The 24,842-nt window shown below is 39.9% G+C and overlaps 4 protein-coding genes and 1 non-coding gene across 6 annotated transcripts; all 5 read right to left on the reverse strand.

The window, feature by feature from the left end:
* Window positions 1–37: 37 nt before the first annotated feature.
* On the reverse strand, window positions 38–3,185 carry LOC145706559 (uncharacterized). The gene is made up of 4 exons (XM_081783980.1): window positions 2,858–3,185; window positions 1,630–2,203; window positions 753–1,062; window positions 38–682 (listed from the first exon to the last, which is right to left on the reverse strand). The coding sequence occupies exons 2-4, from the start codon at window positions 1,858–1,860 to the stop codon at window positions 141–143; spliced, it is 1,083 nt and encodes a 360-aa protein (XP_081640106.1). The 5' UTR covers window positions 1,861–2,203; window positions 2,858–3,185; the 3' UTR covers window positions 38–140.
* On the reverse strand, window positions 1,089–1,174 carry TRNAY-GUA (transfer RNA tyrosine (anticodon GUA)). Its single transcript is given in 2 exon segments — window positions 1,089–1,124; window positions 1,138–1,174. It is a non-coding gene; the product is annotated as a tRNA-Tyr (tRNA).
* Window positions 3,186–9,894: 6,709 nt separating the features above from the next.
* Window positions 9,895–13,157, reverse strand: LOC145706716 (72 kDa type IV collagenase-like). The gene is made up of 7 exons (XM_081784186.1): window positions 13,046–13,157; window positions 11,656–13,006; window positions 11,105–11,615; window positions 10,850–11,066; window positions 10,677–10,812; window positions 10,196–10,511; window positions 9,895–10,153 (listed from the first exon to the last, which is right to left on the reverse strand). The coding sequence occupies exons 2-7, from the start codon at window positions 12,813–12,815 to the stop codon at window positions 9,983–9,985; spliced, it is 2,511 nt and encodes an 836-aa protein (XP_081640312.1). The 5' UTR covers window positions 12,816–13,006; window positions 13,046–13,157; the 3' UTR covers window positions 9,895–9,982.
* Window positions 13,158–13,341: 184 nt separating this feature from the next.
* On the reverse strand, window positions 13,342–18,225 carry LOC145708907 (DNA damage-regulated autophagy modulator protein 1-like). Its single transcript, XM_081786636.1, has 8 exons — window positions 18,108–18,225; window positions 16,328–16,480; window positions 16,074–16,124; window positions 15,787–15,938; window positions 15,336–15,538; window positions 14,999–15,192; window positions 14,814–14,951; window positions 13,342–14,391 (listed from the first exon to the last, which is right to left on the reverse strand). Exons 2-8 carry the CDS (start codon window positions 16,380–16,382, stop codon window positions 14,273–14,275), a joined length of 912 nt encoding a protein of 303 aa, XP_081642762.1. The 5' UTR covers window positions 16,383–16,480; window positions 18,108–18,225; the 3' UTR covers window positions 13,342–14,272.
* Window positions 18,226–19,186: 961 nt separating this feature from the next.
* LOC145708727 (uncharacterized) lies at window positions 19,187–24,842 on the reverse strand. 2 transcript variants are annotated; one of them, XM_081786531.1, is made up of 10 exons: window positions 24,617–24,842; window positions 23,827–24,180; window positions 23,719–23,785; window positions 23,533–23,627; window positions 23,274–23,491; window positions 23,092–23,232; window positions 20,275–20,327; window positions 19,920–20,232; window positions 19,788–19,881; window positions 19,187–19,592 (listed from the first exon to the last, which is right to left on the reverse strand). In XM_081786531.1, the coding sequence occupies exons 2-10, from the start codon at window positions 24,050–24,052 to the stop codon at window positions 19,369–19,371; spliced, it is 1,431 nt and encodes a 476-aa protein (XP_081642657.1). In that variant the 5' UTR covers window positions 24,053–24,180; window positions 24,617–24,842; the 3' UTR covers window positions 19,187–19,368. The 2 variants fall into 2 exon arrangements, with proteins under 2 accessions (XP_081642657.1, XP_081642585.1); XM_081786459.1 differs by having other exon boundaries at window positions 19,188–19,604.

Here is a 24,842-nt window from a genome sequence, read left to right on the forward strand (position 1 = left end):
ACAGACAATAGAAGCTAAAGAATCTCTTATTTCCGACTTTTTCGAAAAAAGGGAAGTCTAAAAGATAATCTTCTAATGATAGCCAAGCTTAAAATTTATGATTTTCGAATCGAAAATTTTTCGATACCTACCTCCTTATTTCAATCAAAATATAAATCAAGTCTTTTGTAAAACAAATCCTTTCTCACATTATTCAGCGTCCATGTGCAAAGGCTGTTGCTGATTTCTCGCCGCGACTTGTCATCTCGTTTCCTTTTCGTTTGTGACATCACTTGAGTGATTGGTTTTGGTGTTGTTAGGAGAAGCGTTGTTGGTTTTGAAGTTGGAATGGAAGTTGTTGATTTTCGCGTCGTTGTAGTTATAGTTGTTTTCTTTGTTGTTGTCGATGTTGTCGTCGTTGTCGTAGTCGTGCTTGTCGTGGTGGTTGTGGTCGTTGGTTTCTCTGTTGTTGATGTGGTTGTCGTTGAAGTGGTCGTGGATGTTGTTGTCGTTGTTGTTGGCTTCTTTGTTGTCTTGGTTGTAGAAGTCGTTGATGTTGTTGAAGTGGTCGTTGTTTTGATGGTTGGTTTTGAGGTTGTTGTAGAAATCGTTGTTGTTTTTACAATTTGAGACTCTGTTGTTTCATTATCTTCAATGTTTAATCTCCTCGTCGTAATTTCATTGTTTTCATGAAATTTGTTTACTTTACAATCGGTTGACAAAATTATACGTTCTTTTGAGTGATTTTTTAAAGCGAAATAGATTTTGCTAACCAATAACTGAGCTAAGCGAAACATCCATTTCAAATAACTTTGAAGTCATTTTCGGCTGATCCGTCGAGTTTTTCTCCTCGATCCTTGGCATTGTTCTCGTCAAAATGCCAATTGTTGCCGGCGCAGCTGGAGGATTTTTGGTAGGCGTCACGATTTCCGGCTCTTCAAAAGGGATAACGGTTGTGGTTTCTGTTTTCGTTGCTGTTGTTGTTTCAGAAATCGGCGTTGTTGTTTGCTTTTCTTTTTCAAATCGCGTCATTTCTGGAAGCTCAAAAACAGCACTTGTCACGGATTCTTCATTTTCCAGCGTCTGAAAAAAGAGGGATGAGAAAAACTTCCGTCGAACCGGATTCGAACCAGTGACCTAGAGATAACTGCTAACCCTCTACAGTCTCCCGCTCTGCCAACTGAGCTATCGACGGGCGGAAGTGCTAATTTTATGAACCATTAATATACAAGATATCGGCTCGACACAATTTCAGGAGTTAAGAAGATTTGGAGTGACAAAACCTGGAGCAACCGAAATTTTCAAACCGATTTTTAAGGGTGTTAGGGGCCTCCCGGCCCCCTCAAACCCTGGCGAAAACCCGGCTTTGGGCCCGGGCTTTCTTTTGACCGAGTCAGATATCCTTAATTATGACTTTAACACCCTTAAAAATCGGTTTGAAAATTTCGGTTGCTCCAGGTTTTGTCACTCCAAATCTTCTTAACTCCTGAAATTGACTTTTGCCCAAGATATCATATTTAATCCCCCTCTACAAGATTTAAAGAAAATATGTTTATTTTTTTGTCAAAAAGAAGTTCCAGAAAATGCCATAAATAACTCTTGAAACAGCGAAAAAACATATTTATGGTTCCTGCTTCAAATATTTAATACCGTTGTTTCCGCCGTAGTCGTAGTCGTAATCTGCTCGTTTTCGTCAGCTTTCTGCTTCCGCGCGCTTTCAACGAGCTCTTTGAACTTGCTCGACTTGTTCTCTTCCTCGATGATTCCGACAAGATTGTCGAGTTTTGACTTGAGAACGGATGTCTTGTCCAGAAGGTTTCCGGAAAAGGACTTTTCCATTTGGACCATGGCGAGGACCATGTGGCTCATTGTGTCGTGCATTTTGTTGAAAGAAATTGAGGTCTTGAAATCTTCGAGCTCGGTTAACACTTCTCGTAGTTCCTTTTAAATGAGTTTTCAAATATAATATAATATAATATAATATTGGATTTTGTCTTCAAACTCATTTCTTGATCGTTGCACTGTCGTCCGGCAAACACTCTGTTTTCACTGGAGGATCTTCGCATGTGCACTGACAGTCGCTCCCAGAAGATATCGCTTCGACGGAAAAGAAGATTTGAAAACCCTTGCCATTCGGGCACGGCTCTCGCGAATCTTCATGCAATTTGCATCGGCATTGGCAATCACTCCCAATTCCATTCGATTTAAGGGCGTCAACGGATATCTGAATCGACAGTTTTCGACTTTTTCCCATTAGTTTAATATTTAAGCTCATAAATAACCCTCTTTTTTATTCCCCAAAAACCGTTGACCTTGTTGAAAAGCTCAAAGGATGATATCACGCTTTTGGATTAGCAAGGACACGGTGGTAAAAAGTTGTGGTCTGTAATTGACTACTGTTTTTGCTTCATTTTATTTTGATTTGATAAATCACAACATTATTTGAGCCGAGCGATCAATCCATAAACGGCTGTAATCATCATAATTTAAACACTTTTGTCAGACTTTGACGTCCGCCGCCTTTGTTGCGTGTTTAAGACTAGCCATTATCGTTAAAATCGAGGCAGGCCACTTCAAAAGATCTTTTCGAGTTAATCTACTACCGACGAAATTGAATTAAGCTCATCAATGAATCAGCAAAAAAGGAAACAATTATGAAAAAAAAACAAAGTTTTTCCACAAAAAAATTGGATGGAAAATCCAAATCTTTTAAAATTTTCTATCAAATTTAACGTCCTTTTATATTAATTTCACTTTTTTATCAACGAAATTTTCTATCAAAAATCAACATATCGACTTTGTCAAGTTTTTTGCCTCAAAAATAGGATAGGACTTGCTTTTTAGGCAAAAAAATTTAGATGAGTTTTTCATTAATTACCTGATTAAAAATTGCTATAAAAATTGCCGCTTTTAAAATTCTTCTCATTCTTGCCCTTCTTTCTTTTTTCTCGATTCTGTCTTCAAAAATTTTCAGTTTTCATTTTTTTATTTTCTTTGTCAATTTCATTCTTTTTTCGATCCTCTTTCTTGTTTTTCCTTCTCGAGCTTGTTTAGTTTCTTCAGTAAAAATTATCGGCGGCGCTGTTTTTTTATCTCTTTTTTTCTTTCTACGGCGCCCTCGGAAAACAACGACGGAAAAACGGTCAACAGACGGGCTGAGAGGAAAAAGGGTTGAAAAGGTGATAAGGTCACAAAATCGCTGGGCAAAAGAAGGACTCCTTTTTTTGAGGCTTTCAAGGGAGGTGCTTACAAGCGACACTTTGTGACAGATGCTCTCGCCAAAGCCGAAACGGGACAATGTCAACAGCTAAGGCCCAGTGAGATTAGCTTCAAGGGCAGCTAGCGTTGTTTTATGATTTAGGGGATATCGGCAAAGGATTATTTTTTGACTCATGTTTAGGCTCATGTTTATTTTAAGCTTTTAATATTTCGCCAAGAGATTTTTTTATATTTAAAAGAACTGGAACCCTAACCCTGAGCTTGCTGAGCTGTTGTCAAAATGGAGCTCGCGTCTTTCAAAAGCAACTGAGCTGAGCTGAGCTAGCTAAGCTGAAGTCAAAATTTAGCTAGCTGAGCTGAGCTGGCTTTTTTTAGAAAAAATGAGCTGAGCTTAGCTGACTCTCTTCTCGAAATTGCTGAGCTGAGCTGAGCTGAGCTTAGCTGTAGCTCAGGTTACTTAGATAGGTCAGCTAGCTAAGTTCAGAAAATTTGCAACTTTGAAGCTAACGCTAACCGGAACCCCGACCTATACGGCTAGGATTCGTAGCCCTAACCCTAACCCCTTTTTTCGACCATTCTAGCGCTCTTCAATAATATGTTTTTTTTTCGAAGCTGTCCCGTGCAGACCAGGTGGCAATCATAATTACGTTATAGCACTTCTCTTCAGAGAGCTGTGACCTTATGAAAATCACCATTTCGCCCAGCTCATCTGTCAACGCCGGAAATCTCGAGTGCGACCACCCTCAACTACAAATGTCAAATCGAAGACATTGATCGGTTGCGTCTTGATTCACAGCCAAATATTTTTCGTTTTATAATCTGAGTGAAGATTTGGAAGAGAGGCAATTTATCATGTCTTCGCAGGTTTTCTTCTTGCTTTGCCAAGAAACTCTTCGCTCAAAACGGTCAAATTATCCGCTTTGGAAGTTTCCAAATTTTCTTGTAAAACAAAAATTGACTCAGTTGTCGAACTGTCAGGAAAAAAGTCGTGACGACGACTCTCATAAACCGGGTTTTTCGTTTTTATCTTCAGAATTGTTTTTCTTTCTTACTCGAGATCAACTTCGATGGTTATAGAGGAAGAGTTCGAGAGCAATTCAAATGGGCAGCCCAAAATCAAGGTGATCAGAATTCGAAAAAAAGGAATAATGTAGATTTGAAAGTGTCTCGACTGCCATTGGATTGGCGTTCTAAGACAGAAAGATGATAAGGTCTACTTGTGCCCAGAAGAAGTTTTGTCTACGAGAAGCGTTCACACACGCAAACGCGACTTGAAGGAGGGGTAGTCGTGTTTAACAAGCTTTTTTTCATTACTCAAAACTTGAATATGATCACCCCATTTATTCAGAAAGAGCCGACGATGAAAAAAGTCGCCAGAAAATTGACCCTTGGAAAGCACGGATTCTCAACGCCCGGTCAGCAACGTTTTTACCTTGGAAATGGTTCAATCTTCTGGATAACCATCATCCTTATTAGTAATTTTCGTTAAATATAGTAGATAAAACGCTGTTTTTCCAGCGAATTGGTACTCTCTTCAAAGGTCACGAGGAGTAACGACATTTCTTACTTCGACTTGTCACCGCAACTACAAAAAATGCGTGAAAATCACAACAATGGATTACTGCGGCCATTTGATGAAGGAATGCCACGAAACCGAGATGTTTATTCTTCCCGAGCCAATTTCAAAGATCGACCATGCAAAGGCTGAACCCTTAGTTTTCTCCGAAGAAGAAAATGATCTGAATTTCCTCCGATGTCAGAAGAAACAGTTCTACGACCAGAATATATGCCGCCATCTTTGCTCAAAGACACTCGTACTTGAATCAACGCTGGCTAGTCCAGTTTCTCCTTGTGAATCAATTTGCTTCGAACTGACTAAATCAAGTAAGGGTGCCGGTGAAATCTGCCCAACTCAGAAATATTGCCAAACTGGCTGTCCGTGTCCTTTTTATGACTGCGAAAAAATGGAGTCGCGACAAAAAATGATTCCTGTTTTTGAAACAAACTCAACAGATAGTATCAAATCGGGGACTTTCAATACTGAAACAAATACAGGCAGTAACATGGAGTTGATCACTGCCCGTTGGAATGAACGAGAAAATGAAAAACGCTTATTCTTTAAAATAAGCTTTTCCGATTTTGATGAGAATTTTCAAACAATCAATACTTCTGACTCGTTCTTTTCTTATGAACGTTTTTGCTGACTCTTTTTTTAAATTAATCTCAAATCGACAAAAACGCAAAGTCGATGGGTGCAACTTTTTTAAATGGCGAGCACTATTTGGTTGATGCGATTGGTAGCTTGATGAGGCTGAGAGAAAATGGCGATACACCTATTTTTATCCCGAATCGGCATAAAAAAATGTAAGTAGAATTTTCATATTTTTGGCAACTGATTGGCCGGTAAGCAGAATCCAGGATTCTGATTGGCTGTAAATTTCTTCGAAAAAATTGTCTCGATTTTTTTTTGTCGGCTCCTAACTGATCCCCCTTAATAAATCTAAGAAAATGATTTTCTCGTCTGTTTAGAGGTTTTTTTGTATTCCATTTTGGATCCTCGATTGGAACTCATCACATTGAGATTCGTTTAAAAGAGAACGACAAGAAGATCTTTCCCGTGGTGGCCATCTGAAAAAGGTCTTAAAATAATAGAAAGTCACTAGTAATTGTCTTTAACATGATTTTTGACCAGAAACAAGTTCTCCGACTGCACGAAGCGATAAATGCTTTTATTTTGCTCCAGATTACCATTTGAATCGATTTGAAGAGGCGCAAGGCTACATCGCGAGCAACCATTTCAACGCAAAAATGAGTTCAGTCAGCTTCAATGACATTTTCTATTTGATGAGTGTGACGATGGGCGACTATTATATAAAACTGTCCAAAACAGTCGCACTTAACCGTTTAAGAAAAAGTGAAGAGCTAGAAAAAGGATGGAGAAAAGATGAAATACAGCTTCCGCCAGAATTCAGAGACTTGGATCCTGTCCATATCATCCCTTTGATAAGAGTTCAAAGAAGAATACTCATTTTTTTTGGGTTAAAACAATTGATGGAAATGATTTAGTGGATCAGGGTGATAATTGGCCGGTCGGCCGAATACAGCAATCTTATTGATACTCAAAAATGCACTTCCATAAATTGGTTAAATCCCCTATTACTCAAAAAATCTCAGCAATATGAACAAGATATTGTTTTTGAATTCAAAATAGAAAGATATGGGTAGACTTCTTCTTATTTTGGTCACAAGGAGTGTTGTTCTATCAAATTCACTGTACTCATTGTTGTTGGAAGCTGGCGGAAAATTTTTAAGGAGGGGGTCGACGAGAAAAATTTTTTCGCTTTTTCAAAATTTTGGTTATTTTTTTGGATTCCTTAATAAAAAAGGAACATTTTTCGTCTCCAGCTTTTTTGGCATTGACCAACTTTTTTTACCAAAATTTTCGTATCATTATCAGTAAAAAATTCCAAGTCTCGGCGCTTTTGGTAAAATTCTCCGAGAAAAATGAGCAAGAATGACGATTTTTAGGAAAATCGCATATTTTTAGTGAACAGAAAAATTTTTTTTTAATAAAAGCAGCCCGTTTTATATTGCCGCCGTCGTATTTTAAAGGGTTTCAACTTACTATTAATTTAATTTGACGAAGAAAAAAAATCCCGTTTTCGAGATTTTTTGGTAACGAGTATTCCCCACTTTGACTCAATTTTTTGAAAATTTTTTCGAAAAAATTTTTTTTCTCGTTTTCGCCGCTGTATTTTTCAAACACTTTTCTTTCCCCCTGAAAAGTCAGAATTCGCCTATCTAAGCAGGTTTTTCCGGATTTTTGGTTACAGAAATCCCGATTCTCGTCGACCTCCCCCTTAAGCTTGGGAAGCGAGTGGATTGGCTCTCTTGTTAAATACGAAGAAAAATCTATCTGTTATTCAAGGTTGTTTGCTTTTGATGATCTCTGGTACACAGACCAAGGTGGATTCAACAACGACGAATGCGAGTATTTTGGAAATGGAATCATCCACGAGGAGAGAATCTTTGTACAAAATTATGTTTTTGATTCACTATTTGAATTTGTGTTTAACTTTGAAGAAATAAACATGGACATTATCCAGAGGGACGCCAGAAAGAAAATGCACGTGACGAGCAATCCCTATTTTGCGTTTCACGACGATGTCTTTCCCGCTTTCGCGAAAAATGCCGCCTCTCAGCCTCAATTTCCTCATCCAAGTTTCTACCACCAAACGATCATTCCTGACAACTTCTTTTCTTCGTTAGAAGAAATGACGCATATTTCAACCATTGAAATGAACTCGAATCGTAATGAGAAACTTCGATTTCAAATTTATTATCAATCTATTTCTTCCGTTGCAGTAGAAATAAATATTCTTGAATGCAATTTTATTAACGAAGAAACACTTTTTCATTTTGGAATCGGCAAGAATGGCTCGTTTTGGATCGAATCTGACTTTTTCAATAATCGGTTCATTTTTAGAAAAAGTTCATCTGAAATACAAGATTTTGAGCTTTATTTCAATTCAAATCATTTATTAGAGGCATCTTATATCATTGTTTTTGAGGTTAACTTTGTTGAGGGGAGATAACAACGAGTTAAATAAATTCCTATTAAGAACGGGAACAAAAAAATGATGAATTATTCGAGAATAAAGATAAAAGGACTGGAAAATAATAAGAAATCAAAAGTCAGAATATTCAAAATGGACGGCAAAGCAAGAGTGAAGAATTTTATTTATATTACTGAAGTTGTCTCTCAGATTAATGTTATCCCATCTTATGAGAAGCCTTATGCGATTTTACCTAATTTCCGAAATGGCGAAATGTCAAGAATAAAGGAAATATCCCTCTGAAGCCCAATTTATCACGTAGAAAGCTTTAAGCACTCTATTTATTATTCTAGAAATGCAATAGTAAATGATCGGTTGCATATATTTGGAGGGAACGATAATCAAAAGAGAGTAATAACAGTTTTATAATTCATTATGATATTTTAATTATTTTTTTATAGATCGCAAGATTAGACGGAACTCAATTTTTTGAATTATCTCTTCGCCTTCCTGAAGAAAGTTCAGGATCGCATTATGTTTTAACAATTGAGGAAGGCAGCAAAGGTATCTTATTGTTTTACTTTAATTATTTTACTTGTAATGATGCTCATTCTTTAGCGAAAGCTTAAAAAGAAAAGAACATTTCAAATTCATTTTTTCATATATATTTGCGATTCATCTCAATTATGATTGTATACCGTGGTTTTCTATCTTAAGAGCGCCCAACTTAAGAGCGTTTTTGCCAATATTTTCCATATTTTGTCATCTGCAAAAATTCCAACTTTAGAGCGTTTTCGGTTATTTTAAATTAATAATCAGAATAACGTCTATTTCAACCTGAAAAAATCATTAAAAAGTTGTTTCTGGCGCTTTTTCTTTGGTAAAATCATTGACTCTGATTCAAAGATCAAAAATATTTTATCATATGTAGCCTATATAATATAGGTAAAAATGACCTCGGATGCATTGTAAGAGTTCTGAAAAGAGTTCTTTTTAGCATCATTTTTTCCCACTGTCATCCTTGTTTGATCGTAATTTTTCCAACTTAAGAGCGTTTTGATCAACCCTTGTCATCCGAAAAACGCTCTAAAGATGGAAATCGACGGTGTTTAAGTAATTATTTGTAATTGTATGTGCCACATTTTCAATGAATCGACAATAACATCGACTTTTAAACCGAGGGAGGTTCATACAGATGGTGAGCTTGGCTTCTACAATGATCGCTTGATCGTGATCGGAGGGTATTATGCATATGGAGTTGTTGAGGAATTGACTCAGAACGGATGGAAAATTCTTAAAAATATGAAGCACCCGAAGTAATAATTGAAAAAAGACATGTTTATTGAAATAATATTTAGAAATATTTATTTTTTTACTGCAGTCGGACTTCCTTCTGGAAGTCTTTTGACTATCTCAGGAATGCATTATATGAGACGGAATTATTATCCAGACCCGGAACCAATACAAGAAATCTGGCGATTACGCAGAAACGAATGGTCTTTAGCCGGTTCGCTTATTACAGTTAGTGTTTTTTAACGTTTGATATTTAATCAAGGCATTTATCAAGGGGAGAGGCGATTTCAAAAAAAAACTTTTTATGTCGTTTTTCTAGATCAATATAATTTGTTCAACTCCAGGCTTAATGATGAGGCCTTTATTTTGTTATTGCTGTTTGTAACTGCTTTCTAGTTCCATTAACGCCAAAAATAGTATAAAGTGATGATTATTAAAGTATATGCTATGACCCTCATCTTTTAGCCAAGAGTAGAACGGACTATAAATAACGATTTTCGGCTCGAAATTTGCCCATTATATATGACGTTTGATTGATAGGATGTATCTTCAACATCGGCAATTTTATTTGAAGGCTCCATTTTTATTTTTCCAGGATATATGAGTAATGGATGGCAATCGTATGACCTTCCGATACAGAAAATATCTCTAGGTCAAGGTCCGCTATTACTAATAGCCTATTAGGTATTAATTTTTCCAAAAAAAGTTTAAGAAAACTAATAACATCTTGTTGAGGCAAATTTTGTAGCTTGAATAAAGATTCAAATGAAGAAATAATTGGAACTCGTATTATTGGAAAACAATTTCGTCATGCTAAGAAGCCCTTTGTTTTTTTATCGCCCGTGAATATATTTTAGATCTGTCATCAGTTTTCAGCAAAATAAAATCAATTTAAATTATTTCAAAAAGAAAGATAAAAAGATTTTATCATTTTTTTATATTCCAGTCAGTGAATCAGAAAATCTTCTTCCCGAATTCGGTCTTCTGAAAAAATAAGGCGATGCCTTCATCAGTTCTGGACTATGAAGCGAGTCATCGGAAGAGATGTCACTGTAGCAATGTTCACCGCCTTTTCCTTCAGTCACTTTTTCTTCATTCTCGTAGTACTGAATACGAAAGGAAAATCAAAGGCTAGTGCTTTGCCATACCGAATTTGTAGCTCCACAGCAATGAACGAACTCCTCAATATTTCCGACAATCGTTCTGCTTCTTGTCCCATCAAGTTTCGCATAAAACAGATCATTCACGAAGAAAAAAGAGTATCCATCATCGCTGCCTTCGAACGCAGCTTTAATTCTGCTTGAATATCGCAGTCCTGGAATCCCGAGTCTCCGAGTTGAAATTCTTTTCACAATTCGATTTTCCTTCTCATCGAAAATTGAGATGAAGCGGCCAGCGATCAAGTAGGTGTAGCGGCGGTAGTCGTCGTTTTTACCTGTTCTTCGGTTGATGGCTGCAGTAAGTCTAGTTTATAAGATTATTTTTGAAACTCAAATCAGCCCTTTCGGCTCGGGGTGAGTTTGGTTTTCATTAAGAAAAAGATTCAAAATTCATACGATCGAAAACGCACTATGCTTAATATTTTGAAGACAATTATGGTTTTTCAACATCAAATTCGGCCGTTATTACCTCATATTTTTTGGAAGACCCAGTTCTGTTATAGACTTTGGAAAGCCGGGGAGAATTCTATTTCCATTGTACTCCCAATATTGAGCTCCAGAAAAGAATCGGACATTACCAGTCGACCAAGGAAGATTCAAACCATCTAAACATTTTCAGATCTCCTTTCAGAGGAAAAGAACCTGGGACCATGTAAACCGCATCAATATGCGAAGGAAGTCCAGCCCAGTAAGATTCGACTTGAAGAGGTCCTCGCATTGACCATTTTTGATCATAAAAATGATGCTCTCCCGTAATTCGCCACAATTCACGACCCTTGAAGATGAATGTCTCGGATCCCCATTGAAGAATCGAATCAAAATCGCCATCGCAAAGGGAGTTATCATCGTAATTCGGTCTCTAGAAATCTTCAACGAAAATTCCGTGTCATTTTTTACCTCGTTGTCGTCAATGTCCGGCTTATAGGTAGTTCTTGATCTTGTTGTCCATCTTTCTGTGGTGGTAGATCTCGTTGGTCTTGTCGATTGTCTGGTAGTCGTCGTTTCCATTTCCGGGAATTTCGTCGGATGAGTCATCCTTGTCGTCGTTGTTGGCCTCGACGTCCCCGTTGGAGGGCCGTAGAGCTGTTGAATTCCGTAAATATCATCCGCCGGCATTTTGAAGTTCTTCGTGAAATGGTACGACGGATACATCACGGCTTCTGGATTATTCGAGTGCCCAAGACCAAGGCTGTGTCCAAACTCATGAACTGCGACTAGAAAGAACGAGTACTCCCCGCCATCGCAAAAGCCCCACTCTCCATCGTTATCATAATTATCCGTTGTCGCGCACCAAAGAAGATTGTCCGTTCGACCTACTGTTGTGCAACTACTGTAACTGTTTGATTGAAAAATGAAGGGAAAATGGCAGCGTTTTCCATTCGCATTTCCTCCTATAGCATCGTTTGGGCTGAATAGAAGTCAGGAAAGGGGGAAATAATGGGACTTACTGGGCGGGGCAAAAGCCATATCTATCCTTGTCCTCGTATCTTCGATCTGGACTGCACCAGAGATACCCATCTGTTCTCCCGTCAGTTGTGCAGGAATGATAAGTCTTGCCCTGAAAATCAAAAGGGAAGTTACAAGCTTCTCCTTCCGCATTTCCGCCATATGTATAAAGCGATCCTTCTCCACAAAATCCCCATTTTTTATCTTTGTCATAATCGTACGTCAGCGAGCACCAGGTAAAATCCGTATTTTTGTACTTCAAACAGCTTCGGTGCTCGATCCCGTCTTTTGAAAACGGAAACTTGCAGTAGTAATTTCCTCCTTCCAGATGTTTCCCGACAGCCTTTGTGATTCTTCCTTCCCCAAGCGTCCAAAATTCATCCTCGTCAAAGTGCGCGTCTCCTTCGAGATCATTTGGGTAACCAGGGTCGTTGAAGAAAGCATGGGCGAGGGTTCCATGTTGCCCGTCGAATGGATAGCCATCCCAATGATCTCCGCGGCCGAATGAGATTTTGATATCGGCCGAGTCGTCTGCTGGGCCGAGATTGACCGGGCGAAGGTTGGCGACTTTCTCCCACTCGTGGAAAGCTTTGTCTACTGTATCATCCTGGATCTCGATCGGGAGATCATTCGAGTAACCGAACATTGAGTAAGAAACTGTATTGCCTGGCCAGGCAGGGCCGCCGATCTGGTACTTTGCTGGACCAGTGTTTTTCGAACGACTTTGATTCTGACTTTCGAAATCGGGTTTTCCGCATCTCGGTTTTTCAAGAACTTCCATCAGCTGTTGATCCAGTATCCCAGTTTCTCTCAAACCATATTGCTTTTGAATTTTTTTAACTATCCCTGGAATCGAATTTTTAGCGATTTGAGCATTCTTCTCTGTGTAGCCAAATCGCTGAGCGAAATCAAGGAGGACTTCCTCTTCCGAAAATGATTTTGAAGAAATTCTTCCTGGCGGCTCGATGTTTTTAAAGTGTTCCATGCTTCCAGGATTCAACCGGCCTCTCTTTATGTGAATCTCATCTTGCTTCTCTCCTGGCGGACCAAGATGCCCAAAATGAAGCTGTTTCGGGACCCAGTTTGGCAGGTCTCTGTTTCTAGCAGACATGGCGATCGGACCTTTTCCCGACGACCGAAAGTAGTTTGGCAAAGTCTTCATTTTGTCCTCCAGCAGAGAAACTAGCTCATTTGTGAGGGATCTGTCCCTAGAATCAACAGAATCGGCAACACGACTGATTTTTTCAGAAAGCGAAAGTTCATGAGGAATTCTAGCGATGATTTGGTACTGCTCAAAAATCAGCTGTTTTTCCGTCTCGGAGTAGTTTTTGATCACTCTTGAAGCCGAAACCCCTTTAATTTCTTATCACTTTTCTCATCAAATTTTTCTACCTGGAGCACTCGGCTGCCACTGACTATTTATGGGAACTTTTGGACGATCTCTGAAAGATCCTGGAGCTCCTCCTCTTTGGCCATCTACCGTTGCTTCTAGAAGAAGCAGATAAAAAGATAACTTCATTCTTATTCTCAGAGACTCAGAACTTGACCTGAGGTTGGCCCCTAATTTGTTTGTTTGGGCACACAATCATCGTGATCATCAGATGATTTTAGGATAAATTATTTTAAGAGAATCTGCAGAACATTATTTATCCAAGATTTTTGAATCAAGAATAAAGAAAATTGATCTTTTGATTTTGTTTTTATTTCAGAACCGCAGACAAGTCGTAACGATGGGTCGAAATTAAAAGGCGTTGATCTTCGAATTCGAACGATTGAAGTCGGGTCAATTGGGAAGGGAAAGATGAACGACGAAAGATGTGTTTTTTTTCAGAAAAGAGTTTAAACAAAACATAAAGGAGCAATATTTATACAAGGTTGAAATTCCAAAGGATAGAAAGGTTGAAATTGATGAAGAAACAAAAAGAGCAATAAACCTTTTTTATCAAGTCAAATCCTGATTTTTACGAGTGACATTACTCATAAACTAAAATTGATAAAAGCAATTAAAATTCCTAAAAGTGAAATTTGGAAACAAAAAGAAGTGAATAAGCAGGCAAGCAAGTTTTTTTCTCGAACTTTGCGATTTTTTCGTTTTGAGCAAACTGCTCAGGGCTTCATTTTTGGCCAAGCGATGAGCGGTATTAGAGCGGTGAGCGAAATTCCAGCGGTATATGAGCAGAGTGATAAATAAGAGCAGATAAACCTCTATTTGCTTCGACGCGAAAGCGGATTCTCGACTCTTCTCTATCACTCCGCTCGTTTACCGCTCCGATTTCGCTCAACGGTCAAATATCGCTCATCGCTCAGGAACAAGTGAAACCCATGAGCAATTTTTTAAAATTTTTCAATTAAGAACTTTGATGGAAAAAAATATTTTACGAATATTTTTTTATAATAGTGCCTTGATAAAATAAAAAAGGGAAAAATAAAACATTATTTATATCATGTAAGAATATAAAATAGTAAAAGTCGTATTAACATAAAATAATAAACATAATTATCTGGCGGCTGGTGGAGCATTCGTGTCTTTTTTGGTGGAAAGGAGAGTTTGGATCGTTTTTGAAGAAGTTATTTTTTATCAGTATTTTCTACGAGTTCGGGGGAGTGCTTTTTTTCTTTTCAAATGGAAATGTTTTGGGCGGGCAACTCGCCCCCGGTCAACAGGGCATCCGTCGTTTCCTTTGAAGCGTCGTCGTCGCTCCAGCCGTTGCGACCAGGCACCTTTTGCGAACACGATTCTGAACACACATCTTTAGCGAAAAACATCACTTTCTCAGGCGGCGACAGAGGGGTTTAAGATCACTCAAAAGCTGAGAATTTTTCTATTTGGCGCACTACTATAAGAACCAGCCTCAAATGAATGTAAATTTTCGTGATATTTGCACCCTTATCCATAGTTTTTGGGGATTTGAAAAGGTCATGTGACTTCAGATGATACTGAAAAGGAAAATCGAAGGTCTGTCAGGGCCAACTCGCCTTTTTCGTGGCTATTTGAGGTCACGTGACCTTTCAAAAGTCCTTGAATCCTCAGAAAATTGTGGAGAAGGGTCTTTTTAACCAAGAAATATACACAAATGTAAACCACAGTTGCTTCTACTGTAGTTTTTGGTCTTATTTCTTTGTCGGATGGATGTGGGGAAAGTATGAAAAGTTAGCTTACCATTTGGGCTGCTGGGGATTTGCGTAAATTGCATCGATTGTTTGATTGCAATGGTCGTCTTTGATCTGCCGATCAGCTTCACTTCGTGCCGGTACGTGTAAACATACAGAAGATAGATGAAGCAAGAGATCCACTCCGCTAAACAAGCGCTTGTTGAAAAGGTGATCAAGAAAGAGTTGCCCTACTCATTGAAGAATACATTTCCCAAGTGTAGTAGCCCTCCGTCATCTTTTCGTAAGTGATGTTGTTGCAGCCCTGGATGAGTTCTGTGACGGTTTCCATCTCGCCCTGCGCGTTATATATGTGTTGCTTGACGACCATGGTGATGATCAAGACAGCGATGCAGACGAGGATCAACCCTGTCAGTAACAGACGCCACCTGAATAGAGAATCGATAGATTGGGCGAAAAGCGGACTCTTTGTCCCAAAACTCAGTTTTCTGCTTTAGAAGCCTAGATAGGTAGAATGGTGTTTCTATGGCAACTATTCCCATTTTCCACCGATTAAGTGATACTTTCGTACCTGTAAATTCTCTTGAAGTAAGCACATTTAGTCTGAAGCGAGCATGTAATAAGCGTGGTGATGCAAAAGTAGAAGCCGCCCAGGATGAAGCAAAGAAAAGCGCCGGAAAAGTGAATGTCAGCGGCTTGGTTGACTTGAAAACAGCCGATCAGCACCAGTCCCATCACGGACATCATTCCCATCCAGTAAGCGATTTGAATGAGCTACAAAAAGGGATTACTTTTGAGGGAAAACAAAGGGAAGAAAACAAACAATCCGACCTGCTTATCGATTGCTACAAAAACGAGAAGCCGCTTGCGGCTTTGAGTTAAAATTGAAGAAGAAGCCGCATTCTACAGGCTCAACGCGGCTTCTTTTCTTATGCAAAAGTGAAAGGACTGAAGAAAAAGCTCTTGGCATCTTCTCCCAGGAATTGGCATCTTCTCCCAGGAAACGCGGATTAAGGACTTACCTTATGTTTTGGAATGACGAGTTTCCAGACGTTGTAGACGTAGTGGACCATGTTCCCGAAGGACCATGCCTGCAGAATGCATAAAAACGCGAAGAACTGAAGCTCTGGCTGCTCGGCGCCCAGATGACTGATCTTAGGGACACGGTAGATTGACTGTACAAGGGCTCGCTCGTATATCCTTAACTTATTAAAGACGCTTGAGAAGAGGCTCTAGAGGTTCTGAAGAGACAGACAAAAGTTTGTCTCGAGTTTTCTTGCTGAATAATTGACCCTTTTTCGAGCCCTTTACAAATGACAGTTGACCCATGAGACGAGGAACAGGGATGAGTAGCCAATTACTGTAAATATGGTTCTTCATTGAATCTTATTAAAATCGCCAGTTCGGGGGAGACGCAATTTAATTAGCCAGGACGCGAGCTTTTCTACAGGGGCAAAATAACAACAGTATAATTGATTTCGCGCTTATTAACTTTCTCGGGAACTAATGTAGAAAAAAAAACGAAGGTTTCTTGTAGAAATTTTGATGATCAAAGAACCATTCCTGTAAAACAAATATAAAGAATAGGTAAGAGGTCCGTCCAATACCAGTTTCCCATTTTCTTCTTAGACGATTCGACATAAATTGTCCATTTTCCGAGTTTCGTAAACGAACTACATGCGATCCGATGACATGCGACAGACTACACGCGTAAATCTGAAAATACGTTAATCAAAAAACGGCTTATTTGGACAATAAGAAAGACGCTTGAAAAAAAAAGAAGAAGAAAGAAACCGCAGGTTCCGCCAGAACAGACGCCGCAAATCAATGTTTATGAGCACAACCCACTCATATTTATTGAACCCAAGTTCTGGGCTCGCAAACCTGTGCAGAAATCTGAGTCAGGGTCCTAGTCTGGGGCCAAGACTGTAGGCTTGGAAACCTGTGTAGAAAACCTAACTCAGGGTCTGATAGAGCTGTGACGAAAAGCCGCGAAGCGGCTTGTTTAAATACGAAGCCGCCTGTGCGGCTTTTCGGTTCAGCTCTTTCAGACCCTGACTCAGGATTTCTACACAGATTGCCGAGCTCAGATCAAGACCCCTTAGAAAGACTTCAGGGAGACTTTGTCTGTATTTCTTTCGTAACGAAAAATTCTCGATTGTTCTTATTTTTTTAAATCGCCTAGAATCAGGGATTTGTGTTTCTCGTCGCACAAGATGTTAATTTTAGCATGTTTCAAATCTGGCACTTGTGAGATCCGGATCTGAAGCCGAGAGGCATAAATCCATCAAAGCACCCGATCAACAAACAATTCAATATTCTCGTCTTTTCTTCTCATTATCCGCCTTTTTATCGGCGACAAAGACCGATTTTCGAAGCGCAAATATGAAAATAGACAAGTGCGGTTGACACTTACACGGTTTTATGCTTGATATGTTTCTCAAATAACACAATTTTACAAGTTATAAGCTAGCAGCAGCCTCTTGCCTGTCACTGAAGCCGTGACTAGTTGATGAGTTTCGAGTCAGATGACGAATATTGCCAATAACTCTGGCTGTCTGCAAAGAATAAGGCTGAACAGTCCATTGACATCTGACTTCTCGAAACGCATCATCTACTTAAGGCTCTGGGGCAGGGTTAATTGCGTAATGGAGGGTTCGATTGAGTTTGAAGTTGAACTAATGTCTCTCAAATTGTCGCTAGAATTACTGTACCTCAGCAGAACTATCGTTTAAATTTTAATAAAAAGCTAATACTGGCATTAACTTGGCTCTTGGCTCCAAACCGTTTGAAGAAAACCTGACTCAGGGTCCTGAAATAAAGGCTTTTCCACGTAGTTTTCGAGACTCTGAGTCAGGTTTTCTCCAAAGGATGCGGAGCCTCGACTTGGCTTGAATCATAGAATTCTCTTTGAAGACAGTTTTTATTGCCAGAAAAGGCAATATAGTTTTAACGCTTTATTATAAATGGTATCGCGCCATATTTGCGCGGAATGTGAAAACAAAGGAAAGCCGATCGTAAAGGCCTTAGAATCAACAAAGCTAAAATAAGTTACATAATTGTCAGGCCTTTTTCAGTCCTCAAAAGTTCAATTATTAAAACACATTCCTAAGGTACCAATAGGCTCGGCAATCTGACTCAAAAAGACTGAATCATGTCCTGAATAGACCCTACTGAAAAGCCGCGTAGCGGCTTTTTCCATCAACAAAGCCGCGAAGCGGCTTCGACTGAACTCTAACTTTCACTCAAGTCTTTTTTGACGGACCAATTCGCGGCTTTTCTAGAAAGCTTTTTCAAAACCCTGACTCAGGTTCTGCCCAGTTTGTCTCAATTTAATATTTACCACAAATCTTCACCAACTGATTTTCAGAACAAAATTCTCCTTGAACAAAATATTCTCTTTTTCCCCTTTATTTTCTCTGCAATATTTTCTATTTTGGCTATTTTGAATTTGAAGGTGGATATTTGAAACGCGAGGTGACTCTGTCTCGCGGTGAAATGGCTTTTGGCGTCCCGAAGTGGTGCGCTGAGCCGATCGGATTGGCTCAGCCGAGACCAACCCTACCGCGCCACTGAGGGGCCCTGGAGCCCAATTTCGTCTCAGAATTCTGCCAGAAAACGGGGAGCAAAGCCCTGTCCAGGGTTAATGAGCCACTTGAGATTCCTCCTAGCAGCTCAATTTTTTTTCTAGATTGATGACTGAAATATTCAGTCTATTATTGTTATTAATTATAGTTAAATTAATTATAAATATATTAATTTTATTTTTTTTTATTATTTATTATAAAAATATAGTAAATATAAAATATATTAAATAATATTTAATTTAATTTAATAAATATAAAATATATTAAATATAATTAGAAAAAAAAATAAACTAATTATTGAAAACAGATTGATACTATGCTCCTCATTGTGTTAGAAAATCTTTTGAAGGAAAGAGATTGATTATCTAAATTATTAAAAAACCTCATACTTGCGACACGGAGCCGTCGATATTGATCATCAACACCTTGTTTTTTCTTTTCCTATTTTTTTCAAAATCGAGAATGTTAAATTTTCAAGATCTTTCGCTGCCCGTGACGATTGGAGGTCTTATTCTATTGTTCTTGTAAGTTCCTTTGGGAGTTCTGAAGATACTAACAGTTTTGTTTCTAGCGCTGGAGTTTGTGTCGAAACTTGTTACTTCTATCGTTTGAGAAAAAGGTTGAATTATTTGCGAAGAGATGAGTTTGAGTGCTACAAATAAAATTCAAAGTTCTTTGAATTGTTTTTTATTTTGAAAGATATTTAATAAAACAGCAAATATTATATTTTAACAGTTTTTGAAAAATAAAGCGACCGAAAAATATTGTAACTAGTAGCTCTGATTTGGCTTCATTTTTGAGTATACGAGCATTGTCGAGCCGTGTTTATATATTGTCATCCCTCTCAGCAGGAGATCAACATTTGGATCGATCTAAGTTTCCATAAAATTGTTGGTCAAATTTTGCCTTCTGCTTGAACGAGCCATTCTGACTACAACAAATCAAAACACCACGATTGGAATAAAATTGCAGTAAATTTTTCAAGTCATCATCAAATAAATGAGAACATAGAGTTTATTATTGCGACAGTCCCAATTTCAATGAATGAATTTCGCGATCAACAGCATCCAGTTCAATTTCAAGCTGATCCTTTCGTTGTCTCGCTTTATGTCTGCTTGCACCATCAGTGCCAGAATCGAGCATGCGGAGGGAGCGAGAAAGTTCGGAGCGTTTTTGTTTCATTGATTTTAATTCGTGTTCCATCGAGTCGTATTGTTTCAGACGGCTGGCGAAGCGGTTTGCTACAGTATTTACTGAAAGAAGATTCAATTCTGTGCTCTGCGATCCTGTCTGGAAACCTGAGTCAGGGTCCAAAAAGCGGCTTTTCCAAAAAAAAGCCGCAAAAATCATTGTCAAACGGTCCCACGCGGCTTATCCCTTCAAGCATTTTCAGGACCCTGACTAAGGTTTCTACTCAGGTTTTTGACATTTTCTACCTTGATTTTCAGGCCAAGCATCAGAAGTCACAGAATTCTCCCGTGGTGATCGTTTCGGGCTTCTCGTCGCCAAGTCCCAGTTCGAGTGCGATTTCTGAACAAGTTTTCATTTTTTAATTACAATTTTCTAACAGTGAGTCCAGTCGAATTTCGCTGAGAAGTTGATCTGGTCGACAATCGAGAAATCTGAGAAAGATTGGAAATTGACTTCGTTTTCGACAAATTCGTCCGGATCGAGTTGCCAGTAGTCGTTGTTGTTTTCGTCGAGCGGCGGCTTTCGGCGAGCGAAGATAGGGACATTCTAGAGCCATATCGCGGAAGATAATTTGGGACTTCTTGCTGCTTTGGTTTCTTTGGGCTGCCAAGTTGACGATTTGGGTATTTTGGAGTGGAAGGTGAATTGAGGCTCAAGTTGTGCATCGAAACTGATGATGAAAGATCAAGCCTAGATTGAAAATACAGTCATTCTTACGAATCTGTTTAGTACCTTGGAGACCAGTAATTTGATCCGCGCAAGTCTTCGCTTTCGTAGCTTGAATCGTTCGAAATTAGGTACCCGCTGAAGTCAGAATGGTCATTTTTGGTCATCAATTTTTGTTGTTCTTTCAGCCCAAAACTGATTAGGTACACCAGGGACTACTTTTTAGTCCAAGAAAAAATAATTTTTTTTTTGAAAAATTTTCCACGTGACCATTTTCTTAGGAATAAATCATGTTTTTTGGCTCCCATTTGTAACCCCATCCCACCCCATCTTTGAAATAGGTACAGATCGAAAGAGCGTAAAAAACGCTTTCCAAATATGTTATTCATCGAACGGCCAGAAGCGGCCGAAAAATTCTAGAGCCAAAAGAAACCTGAAAATTCAAAATTTTCGTCGAGCCCCGGTGTTCGAATCCCGACGATGACACTTTTTTTCGGAGCGTATTTATTCTGTTTTTTCTTCAAAAAGAATACTTTTGGACCGAAAACTGAAAAAATTGACATCTTGAGGTCGCTAGAGAGCATTTCCAAAAGAAATTAATTCAGAATAACTTCTTAATCTTCTAAATAGTAGAAATTAAGAAAAAAAAAACACCATAATTTACAGAACCGGAAAAAACACCAGGGAAAAATATTCAAACGGGTGCGGGTGGGGTTGGGGAAAGGGCTTCTGTCTTCTCATCCCGGCCAATGTCAAGCCCATTTTTAATTGAAAGCCAGGGAAGGGGGCTGAGACGGCCCTTCGGGCCGTCAAGCCCATTTTTAATTGAAAGCCAGGGAAGGGGGCTGAGACGGCCCTTCGGGCCGTCAAGCCCATCTTTAATTGAAAGCCAGGGAAGGGGGCTGAGACGGCCCTTCGGGCCGTCAAGCCCATTTTTAATTGAAAGCCAGGGAAGGGGGCTGAGACGGCCCTTCGGGCCGTCAAGCCCATTTTTAATTGAAAGCCAGGGAAGGGGGCTGAGACGGCCCTTCGGGCCGTCAAGCCCATTTTTAATTGAAAGCCAGGGAAGGGGGCTGAGACGGCCCTTCGGGCCGTCAAGCCCATCTTTAATTGAAAGCCAGGGAAGGGGGCTGAGACGGCCCTTCGGGCCGTCAAGCCCATTTTTAATTGAAAGCCAGGGAAGGGGGCTGAGACGGCCCTTCGGGCCGTCAAGCCCATTTTTAATTGAAAGCCAGGGAAGGGGGCTGAGACGGCCCTTCGGGCCGTCAAGCCCATTTTTAATTGAAAGCCAGGGAAGGGGGCTGAGACGGCCCTTCGGGCCGTCAAGCCCATTTTTAATTGAAAGCCAGGGAAGGGGGCTGAGACGGCCCTTCGGGCCGTCAATCCCATTTTTAATTGAAAGCCAGGGAAGGGGGCTGAGACGGCCCTTCGGGCCGTCAATCCCATTTTTAATTGAAAGCCAGGGAAGGGGGCTGAGACGAAAGCCAGGAAGGGGGCTTCGGGCCGTCAATCCCATTTTTAATTGAAAGCCAGGGAAGAGGGGCTGAGACGGCCCTTCGGGCCGTCAAGCCCATTTTTAATTGAAAGCCAGGGAAGGGGGCTGAGACGGCCCTTCGGGCCGTCAATCCCATTTATAATTGAAAGCCAGGGAAGGGGCTGAGACGGCCCTTCGGGCCGTCAATCCCATTTTTAATTGAAAGCCAGGGAAGGGGGCTGAGACGGCCCTTCGGGCCGTCAATCCCATTTTTAATTGAAAGCCAGGAAGGGGGCTGAGACGGCCCTTCGGGCCGTCAAGCCCATTTTTAATTGAAAGCCAGGGAAGGGGCTGAGACGGCCCTTCGGGCCGTCAAGCCCATTTTTAATTGAAAGCCAGGGAAGGGGCTGAGACGGCCCTTCGGGCCGTCAAGCCCATTTTTAATTGAAAGCCAGGAAGGGGGCTGAGACGGCCCTTCGGGCCGTCAAGCCCATTTTTAATTGAAAGCCAGGGAAGGGGGCTGAGACGGCCCTTCGGGCCGTCAAGCCCATTTTTAATTGAAAGCCAGGGAAGGGGGCTGAGACGGCCCTTCGGGCCGTCAATCCCATTTTTAATTGAAAGCCAGGGAAGGGGGCTGAGACGGCCCTTCGGGCCGTCAATCCCATTTTTAATTGAAAGCCAGGGAAGGGGGCTGAGACGGCCCTTCGGGCCGTCAATCCCATTTTTAATTGAAAGCCAGGGAAGGGGGCTGAGACGGCCCTTCGGGCCGTCAAGCCCATTTTTAATTGAAAGCCAGGGAAGGGGGCTGAGACGGCCCTTCGGGCCGTCAAGCCCATTTTTAATTGAAAGCCAGGGAAGGGGGCTGAGACGGCCCTTCGGGCCGTCAAGCCCATTTTTAATTGAAAGCCAGGGAAGGGGGCTGAGACGGCCCTTCGGGCCGTCAAGCCCATTTTTAATTGAAAGCCAGGGAAGGGGGCTGAGTTTTGAATACTCTCTAGTGCCACCAAGATGAATTTTTTTCGAATTTTTGAAGTCAAAATTGAATTTTTGAGGGTTGAAATAGTACTGTTACAAGGTTTTAAAAAGCCAATAATGTTTTAAAAAAACCTTACTTTTTCGAATTTCGATGACCTCTAGTGACCCCAAGATGAACTTTTTTTGAGTTTCTGACCTCGGAATAAAATTTTTAAGGGTTGAATTAGTACTTTCACGTGTAGTTAAACCGCAAATAATGTTCTGAAAAAAACGCATTTTTTCGATCTTTGATGACCTCTGGTGACCCTAAGATGAACTTTTTTCGAACTTTTGACCTCGGAATCGAACTTCTAGGTACTAAATTACTATAGTCCCAAAGTTTCATCGAAAAAGGGATACGTTATCGACCACTTATTTTTTTCAGCGGGTACCTAGTTCGAAATCATATCATTTTCATAATGCGATTGCTCGTTTCTCCGGTACAGCTCAAGTTGTCTCTCCAAATTTCGAATTCGCTCTTCTTGTTCACCGATTTTTCTCTGTTGCTCGATCCGCTGGTCGGTCTGATTCTTTACCTACGGAAAAATTACAGTCAAAAAACTGCTTTGAATCCTACCTCATCAAAAAGCTTGACGATCAGCTTTTCTTCTCGCTCTCGAAATGATGCTTCTTGCTCCCGATAAGCCTCGGCAAAAGCCTTGTCTTGGTTCAGAATTTGTTTGTAGAGACCTTCAACTTCTTTTTCTTTCGCAGCAAGTCGATCTTTTGTATGCGCCAGGTCCAGTTCTAGCGCTCGAGAAGAGGTGTTCTCCAGCTTTGATTTTGTCATATTTTCTTTAACAGAATTTTTACAATAATCAAATTCTCATTTTTACCTTTTTGGAAATTGAATTCTTCGAGTATTACTTTTTCTGATCTGCCCTCGGGCGTGTTCGGCCTCGTATTCTCCAAACTGTCTGATTCGTATTCACTGAACAACGCGCGCTCAGAATTATGTCGATAACATTAATTTATTAAAAAGAAAATAATCAGAAGAAAATCGATCTTTTTAGCTGACGTACTTGTATTGCAGAATTGGAACATCTGCCAGATTTTCACTTATAGGTTCATCCATAATTAACCGAGGACCTGAAAATTATCGTCTTCGGCCAAAGAGGTTCTGTTCTTACTTGTGTTGGTGGAAGAAATGCCACTTTCCCGCTCCATTCTCGTCAAAATCTCGTCCAAATCGCCTTCTTCCTGAAATCTCTGAAGCTCTTGATTCGCCGCCAAATCAAGAATTATCCCGTCCGTCATTTTCAACTTGTCTGATTCGCCCTCGGGCGTGTTATCCTCTGCTCGAGTGCCCATCGAGCGCTCACTTGATATCCTCTCTTCAGCTTTGGACTCGGCCATTTTTTTTCTCTCTCTCCTTTTTTCGACAAAAAGTAATGTTCAGCTGCCCGCGCGCTCGAGGGCGAGTTTGATGGGTCTCAGGGGAGGAGAAAGACGATTATGCGCGATGAGCTTGTTTTTGAGATGGTCTGAAGATAATTTTTAGTTGAAGACTTTTTTGTCTAAACTTAGGCAAAGGATGCATATCTTTAAAATGTTAGTGTAAATTCATGATAGTAAATCATTGATATTCATCAGAACGAAGCTTCCTAAGATTCTAGTAAATTATCGCTTCAAGTAATCGACCGCTTTATATTTTATCAGATTCTGAACAATCTGAGGACTTCTGGAAATGGCGCTCTTCTGCCCACATTGAGGGCCCCTCAGTAAAAAGGCGAAACCAATCAACAATATAGCCTTAGTTATGTAAACGAATAAAATTATCCTTTTTGATTTGTGAGAGTTGGGTTGCCCTATAAATTGATGAAAACATAAAATGAAGCTTGAAAATGTTCTATTTTTGTGATAATCTCAAAATTTATCATCATTTTCGTCCATCCAAAAATTTGAACAATATAAAGTTACCTTTAAATAATTATTCTTTCTCTTTTACCAAGAAAATTTGTCTCTGCCGGTACGTTTTGTCGCAGCGATCAAAATGGAAATATTTTGACAGTGCCTTCACATAAGCATCGATAATGCGCTTGATAAATAATGCACGGATGGGAAAAATTATGTCTACATTATAAATGCAAAATCAAGCTGGCGGATAATTTGTGAAAAGTAAATAAGGCCTGTCGCATCATACCGT

This window comes from Oikopleura dioica, chromosome 1, assembly GCF_907165135.1.
Source record: "Oikopleura dioica chromosome 1, OKI2018_I68_1.0, whole genome shotgun sequence".
Classification (NCBI taxonomy): Eukaryota; Metazoa; Chordata; class Appendicularia; order Copelata; family Oikopleuridae; genus Oikopleura; species Oikopleura dioica.

Coding starts and splice junctions, on each gene's coding strand:
- LOC145708727 (XM_081786459.1), bottom strand. CDS start 24,052: ATGGCCGAGTCCAAAGCTGAAGAGAGGATATCAAGTGAGCGCTCGATG. Junction 23,786..23,826: donor CATTTCTTCCACCAACACAA/GTAAGAACAGAA, acceptor GATAATTTTCAG/GTCCTCGGTTAATTATGGAT. Junction 23,628..23,718: donor GTTCCAATTCTGCAATACAA/GTACGTCAGCTA, acceptor CGCGTTGTTCAG/TGAATACGAATCAGACAGTT.
- LOC145708907 (XM_081786636.1), bottom strand. CDS start 16,382: ATGGGAAACTGGTATTGGACGGACCTCTTACCTATTCTTTATATTTGT. Junction 15,939..16,073: donor ATGGGTCAACTGTCATTTGT/AAAGGGCTCGAA, acceptor CCCTTGTACAGT/CAATCTACCGTGTCCCTAAG. Junction 14,952..14,998: donor GGAAATGTATTCTTCAATGA/GTAGGGCAACTC, acceptor GCGCTTGTTTAG/CGGAGTGGATCTCTTGCTTC.
- LOC145706559 (XM_081783980.1), bottom strand. CDS start 1,860: ATGCACGACACAATGAGCCACATGGTCCTCGCCATGGTCCAAATGGAA. Junction 1,063..1,629: donor CGACTACGGCGGAAACAACG/GTATTAAATATT, acceptor CTCTTTTTTCAG/ACGCTGGAAAATGAAGAATC. Junction 683..752: donor TTCGCTTAGCTCAGTTATTG/GTTAGCAAAATC, acceptor CCGATTGTAAAG/TAAACAAATTTCATGAAAAC.
- LOC145706716 (XM_081784186.1), bottom strand. CDS start 12,815: ATGAAGACTTTGCCAAACTACTTTCGGTCGTCGGGAAAAGGTCCGATC. Junction 10,813..10,849: donor TGCGGTTTACATGGTCCCAG/GTTCTTTTCCTC, acceptor GAAAATGTTTAG/ATGGTTTGAATCTTCCTTGG. Junction 10,154..10,195: donor GCTGTGGAGCTACAAATTCG/GTATGGCAAAGC, acceptor TTTCGTATTCAG/TACTACGAGAATGAAGAAAA.